The sequence below is a fragment of the Echinococcus granulosus genome, assembly GCF_000524195.1.
Source record: "Echinococcus granulosus chromosome Unknown EG_S00049, whole genome shotgun sequence".
Classification (NCBI taxonomy): domain Eukaryota; kingdom Metazoa; phylum Platyhelminthes; class Cestoda; order Cyclophyllidea; family Taeniidae; genus Echinococcus; species Echinococcus granulosus.
In genome coordinates this window covers 211301-218006 of record NW_020170429.1, presented here as the reverse complement: position 1 = coordinate 218006, position 6706 = coordinate 211301, and the positions used below count along the sequence as shown (strand labels likewise).

Below are 6706 nucleotides of genomic sequence, written 5' to 3'. Positions count from 1 at the left end.
CTGGTTAGATCCTGTCGGATTCAAGATACGATTTTACATTCAGAAATGCTTAAGGTTATTTTTGTCTTTCGATGATTAATCAACAATCTGCTTAAGGTGCACGTTTGTATGCTAAAGTTGAAAATCTTCCCATAAGGCAAAACACGTGGTTAATGAACTCTGAGTGAGTTAGTCAATGAGAACAATGGTAATCTGCTTTGACATTTAACCCAAACACTTATTTCAAAGAACAAAGAGATATCTTTTTTCTTGATCGCAGGAGGCAATGCCTATGAGACCTCGTCACGTAATTATTTACAATGAAGGCAAACTTTTAGACACCATGCTAAGTATCATGATGTTTTACATGAAAGAAAAGATGAAGAACCGAGTAAGTTACTTGGCCTTTATCCATGCGCTTTTATGAACCTTATATGAAGCCCATGCAAGGGGAATAAGTATGCGTTTTACATTAATAAAACCAATAGATAGTGCGGTGCGGTTCAGATATTGAGAAAGTTTTTGAAGCTGAGCCAGACCTGAGAGCTGTGCTGCCACCAGAAGTAGGGAGTGAAGGCAAACCCCTAGAAGATCTCATTCGTGAGTCTATACTTATCTTATAGTGGAAGTTATATTGCTTTAGACGAATAAATGTCACCTTTACCTTATAATTGGTTCACCTGTCTAGCGTAGATTGAATCTTCATGTCGTTTCACTCAACAAAGTCAATTCTCTGCATCATCAAGTAGAGCTAAGCCTATACACTTTTAGAGTTAGACCAATTAAAAGACCACGCCTAAAATTATTACAAAAGCCTAATTTAACCCAACACATTACGTAATCACTCAGTTTTCCATCATATTTAGTGCATTTGAGCTTAAACATCAAGAATATTGGCACAAATACAACAACAAGTAACGACATTGTTATGCTTTAGAGGCGAACAAGAAGCGCTTCCATGAATTTTACGGCAAAGGTGATCCAACAGGAAAAATTAGGGTGGATGAATCGAAGAGACCGGTCTCGGCGCGCGACTTCCTACATGACTACAAGGACTACAACGCAAATGTCATGGGGAAGAGCGGGACATACGTCAAAGTGGATCAGAGTGAAATATGACAAAAAAACTTGGTATAGACATTAAACTCCTGAGTAAATAAAAGCATTGAGAAGTGGTTTACAGAGTCTCTCATGAAACATTTAACAGCAATGGGTCCAAACTTGCTGTGCCGCTTGAGTCCTTACGGAGTTTGAAGAATTAATAATAGTAGAGCAGAATAACTATTGCAGACGTACAGAAGGGCTAGATGGAGGACTACTGGGGTGGCTCGGAGGCCATGAAAACCAGTGAGAGTACAATCGCGGAGCCTTAAGCGCCCTCTGAACCAAACGAAGGGTTAAGCAGTTAATCAGCGCGCTGCGCTCGAATCTGTTGAAGATGCTCATAAGGATTGAGTAAATTTAAAGTGCGTAGAGCATGAGTAATTTGTCACATTAAAACCCGCTAAAGAGGCCTTTAAGTGTGACAACGAAAACAGCTTAATAATTTAATGAATGACCAAGCTTCAACTATAGTCGCTGAAAAAATTTTAGAGGCGAGAAAGATGAAAATTTATTTGTTCTTAAAACCCACTGGCACCATAAAATCAAAATCTGCTACATTTTAAAGCCTCTCACCTTGTGTATTAGTCGATTTTACTGTATTACACTGCCATGACAACGTTCAGAAGGTTACAAAACCAAAACGGGATTACACATTTTCTTGACCAGCTTTTACAGTAGGATATTAGTATGCGAAACCTGCATTTAACTTAGGATGAGGGTATCGAGCTCTACATAATGGCAACTAGGGGTTGTTTAAAGCCAATATTAGGGGCATTTCTTATCATTGACTATGTCTTATAATGGTCCCTAATGATGTAAATGCACCAAACACATTTTCTCTTTGTTTTAAGTGTCATCGAGCATTATATTGCGCAGTTTTTTAAAAAGCATTTACAATAGTACTAATCCTTTTTAACTAAGTCTTTTCAATCATTTTACTGTTAGTGTGCTTAAATTAACCGTGTAACTTGCGGCATTTTTAGTTCTCCCCTAACTATCCAATCAAGAATGAGTGAGGGGTGGTTGGGAGTTCGTCAACGGAAGATGCAGTGACGTATGTTTTCTAGCTGAAAACACAATCGTGTAAGAAGTGGCCCACATCCTCTGTGAACCTCTTAATCGTGTTGGATACTACTGTCCTGTAGTGTGTTGGTGAAAGGATGTTATCTTATTTTCATCATCCGCAGGTAATGTTTGTCGTCTGTAGCTTGCATTATCTCGATGAATGTGTGGACTAAACACAATCTGCTTGATCGTACATGCAGCTGAGAAGTGCCATTATTAGGTTCCACTTTGAGTCCTGGTCTTAGCACTCATTACAACTGCTGAATTTGGACTGACCATTCAACTAGAAATTTGGTGAATCTAAGTGGACTGTTATGGTGGAACGAATGCCATGCCAGTCCATCTCGTGGATTTGGATATGTCCACCCATTGTCTTTTAATATCCAACTCCATCAGAGAAATGTTTCTGTCAAGTATTGTTTAATGCTGTTTGGTTTTTGAATTTGAGTCAGTTTCATTCGACACCTTGTCTATGAATTAAGCCAGCTGCTACATACGCAGGTTAAGCACCTACCTGATGTCGTTGATTTCTTTACCGACTAGTATCCAATTTTGGGGGTTGAATCCTTATTTGCCGTCGTGTGTGAGCACTCCAAGTAATTATTTATGAAGGATATTTGTTTTTTGAAATCCTCCCCGGTTGTCAGTTATGGTATGGGACTTGAGCCCTCGGTAACGGCTTAAATTAGTCGAACTAGGAACAGCCATTTGAAGCACTGGTAAAAGCTTCCCTTTTCTTTACGGAGTAAATGTGTTGAACACATTCGAGACCTACCATCGGTGTCGTGCTTGGCTTACTTCCTTAACCACAAAAGTGTTTAAAGAATGGAAAAACCAGTTGAACTCCAAGAAACTTGCTTCAGTACGAAATTCTGACAGAACTGAAGAGTTCCCAATTAAAACGAATGTATGAAGCAAGTATTTTTTTTTCCTCAGAGGTGTTATTGGTACTTTACTCACCTTATGTAGATGGGGAATGAGACTACTACTTGATTGCCAAAAAATGCATTTCAGTTGATGAAAGGTCGCGGTAATGGATGAGACATAAGGCTCAGCTTATTATATTTTCTTATTCCCCATGGCATATTCTTTGTAAGGCGTAAAAGCTTTTTCAAAGACTACCAATTCGCTGTTCTTCACGCCTTATGGGTTGTTTTGACTGATTGACTGGTTGGCTTGTGTCGAGAAATGGCTTTTGTATTGCAATGTTAAGCAAACAAATGTTTGGTTAGTTGTTCCCCAACGTTTCTTTCACTATCCAACCGACACTTTATGGCATCCTTATCATCCCCAGAAGAGTATACTTTATGAGAGTTTAATGGACTGTAGCCGAATTTGTTCGTGGCAACAGATTTTGGCTGTGGCTCTTTTGATCTTCACACAACTTAATGGAATCCAAACGAACCCAGGAAGGAAGCTTGTTCCAAGCAGTAGGCAAACCAGCCAATTAGTCAATGGGAGGGGTTTTATTCCTTTTATACAATGCAATGTAAGGCTTCATACCTCGTACCGCTAAGCTGATACGTAGGCAGATTTGTACTTGCAGATAAGATAGGGTGGGACGAAGGATAGTGTCTCACCTCACCCTCTGTACTTTCCTAGTGATATTCTTCCATGTAAGGTTTATCATTTTTCCAAGACACTAGTCACATGAGACATTATAAGGAAACGTAATTATTTAGTAACAATCGTCTTGTTCTCTCCGAGTTGTAGGATCGAGATTCAGAGCGTGGCTTCAGAAGTGGGAAGTGGGCTAACGCTTAATTGGGGAAGAGCCTGGTTTGGGTCATGTGTGTCAACCTTTACATGCAAGCATGACTACTGGCCGAACGCCACTAACCGACCCATCGTACTGATTGATCAAACCGCCATAGGAATGGGTCATTAGAAAAGGCAAAAGTGTCTGCCAGTTTGCAAATGTGATTTAGGACGCACATGGCCACTCGATCAGAGGAAAGTGTAGCGATGCAATAAATTCAACTGCCGCCGTTCTCATTCTTGGGGTGTGCACAAACTTATGAGTTATATACATATAAATGACCCTCATTGGGGCACTGATGGGATGCAACAGAGTGGGAGTTAAAATTGGCATTTAATCACCAGACGACTGGCCTTCACCGGATTAGATTAGTGAGCGAATTGAAGCTTCCTACCGTGGGCTTGAAAGTGCGGAGAAGGTGTAGGTGACTCCAACGCCCAATTTGTATGTGGAATTGGTCAACCAAATCGAATAGGCAAATTGGCTCTGACGGTGACGTCATAGAGGTGTGAAGAGGAGAACAAGCTTGACGACGGAGCTGACAGTGCAAGGATTGTGCGGTGAAATATGCAATGAATAGGTAGAGTGCAGTGTCTCTCCTAAATTTGCAGTAGACTTAACCAGTGCAGCCGAATCAGGGTAGCCATGAACTCCTGGAGGGAGGGAGGACTGGCGGTGCATTGGTATGTGTAGAGGGGAGAGGGTAAAGGGCGGAGAATGGAGAGTCGTGCCTGTGGATTCTGAAGGCATTTTGAAAGGAAATCGAGCAAGTCATAAGGATATACATAAATTTAACAAAAATTCCTGGTTTCTTAGGGTTTATTGAAAGGGTTGCTTTTAACTGACGGCCCATTGCTATCAAGTTTGGAATTAAGTCTACCACTTTTCTGACTTGTACTCTAGGGTGCCGTTTTGATGTCCGCCACTTTTGTACCAAACGACTTGAAAATAAGCTTTTTATAAGTCGTAGGGTGTATTATCGCAATTTCTTTTCAAATTGATTCCAGGGTTATCAAGTCAAATTTGGAGGCACAAAGGACCCGAACTGGAAGATTTATGTCGTAAATGGGAAAGTGCCCAGGATATGTTGGAGATGATGAAGCCTCTCTGCGCATATCATGTATGTTCTGCCGTTATTTTGCTATAAATGTTTTAGGATAAATCAAAACATATTTGCACCATTCATACTACTGATGGCAGCTGAGTAGTTAGTGGATAGCAATTTAGCAGTGCTGCGTATGCACTGATCTGTTTGTGATTGGCCGAGTAAGGATGCTGTTTTTGGACGATCGTCGCCTAAGTGGCGTTCCCCGTTGTTGTTTGCATCCGGTTTCAGTTGTCTAACGTTCAGTGCACTGGGACACGAATCAACCTACCAAAAAACAATAGAGAGAGAGAGATAGACCACGCTAAGTCACCCCACTAATTGCACTTAGCCTCCAAAGTGTCATTTTGTATCATTCATAGTCATTTCTACTCACCTACAGCTGGCGTAGTACTGTTTTCATTTATTGAGCATAATTTTTTTATTCATTTTACCTTTTGGATTGGCTGAGTTGTCTTTCCAAACTCCTATCTGTACTAAATCAAAATTAACATGCCATTTACATATTTTCACGAATTCTCGGCTGTCAAAAGTTACGCTGTGAGTGTGGCGTTAGAGGACATCTGCTTTCATGCCTCAAGTCACGGTTAAAGTGACACGTGGATCTAAGAAATTATTCGCCTTGATAATAAATTTTTTTATAAAGAAAGAAAGCACTGCATTGAAATCCTTTATGATTTTTTATGCCCCGAATGGGATGCTTTGAATTGGCTCTGAGAAGCTAGGTATTAGCAAAGAAACTATTGTCTCTCAGTGTTAAATAAACGACTAAAAGCTCCGAGGAAAGGTGAGTGCTTGACTGTTTTCCTGAAAGAATGACATTCCATAGATCAAGATATTTTTACTTAACGGGATGAAATTGCTTGAATTTGGTGTTTTTTTATGGTTTGCAGTCCTTGTCACTTTAAGGGCACATTTAATGATTTGCAGGTTTTATAACTCTATACTCTTCAAAGCAGGGCTATAAACCGGGTGGGCAACATTTAAAGAGGATTTCGATCCTCAAACCTTCATTGGGTTGTTCACCCAATAAGTTGGTCCTGAATTGAATGGCTATGCAAGAACGCAGGAATCGCTGCACCTGAAAGGCTCCTTGATTGCACTTATCTGCCAAATTGTCCGTGGTATTTCGATGTACTAACGCTAAGAAGCGAATGAGGCTAAAGCTGCTTAACTTCTCAAATACATAGTTACATCTATAGATAACTTAAGTGGGAAGGTTATCATTTTCATGGGAATTGTCCTTTACCAATCAGCGGAATTGCTGTGAGAATTCCTGTTTCTATTCTCTTCTTTTTTTTTTATTTTTAAGACTGACTAAACGTGGACAAATAAGGTGTCTCCCTAATCAGGTAGATTGTGAATAGTAAATGAGTTAGCTTATTAAAGAGAAGTCAATATTGAAAAAGAATTTTCCAGCATGCATTTCATTTTTAAGTAGTGAAGATCTTCAAACACAACCATAACTCAACAGCCCCCTGTCTTTTACGCGGTATAATTAACGTCAACAACAAGTCGTGAGAATAAAATTTTGAGTGCTTTTTTCCCTACATTAACCTAGAAGACTAAACTTTAAGCTTTTTTAGCGTGATGTATATACTTCATTAATATTTAAAGGTGAGATCCTAATTTTTGTCATCTCTCACAACCAAAGGAGCGTACACGATGACCTCGGTATATTGCTCTGCTGTAGC

General features: G+C 39.9%; 2 protein-coding genes across 2 annotated transcripts in view; both read left to right on the top strand. All coding sequences in view use genetic code 11, as the record gives it.

The window, feature by feature from the left end:
- The window catches only part of EGR_06005 (lipid-binding protein), a gene marked incomplete at both ends in the record, with an annotated part of 2201 nt that extends 1103 nt beyond the window's left edge, over positions 1-1098 (top strand). The window contains 3 exons of the mRNA XM_024495254.1: positions 260-370; positions 468-579; positions 917-1098. Coding sequence (XP_024350338.1) covers positions 260-370; positions 468-579; positions 917-1098 — 405 coding nt within the window. The remainder of the gene's footprint in view (positions 1-259; positions 371-467; positions 580-916) is intronic.
- Positions 1099-2273: 1175 nt separating this feature from the next.
- The window catches only part of EGR_06004 (hypothetical protein), a gene marked incomplete at both ends in the record, with an annotated part of 5066 nt that continues 633 nt past the window's right edge, over positions 2274-6706 (top strand). Inside the window, 2 exons of the mRNA XM_024495253.1 lie at positions 2274-2286; positions 4915-5027. Of these exons, the coding sequence (XP_024350337.1) occupies positions 2274-2286; positions 4915-5027 (126 nt within the window). The remainder of the gene's footprint in view (positions 2287-4914; positions 5028-6706) is intronic.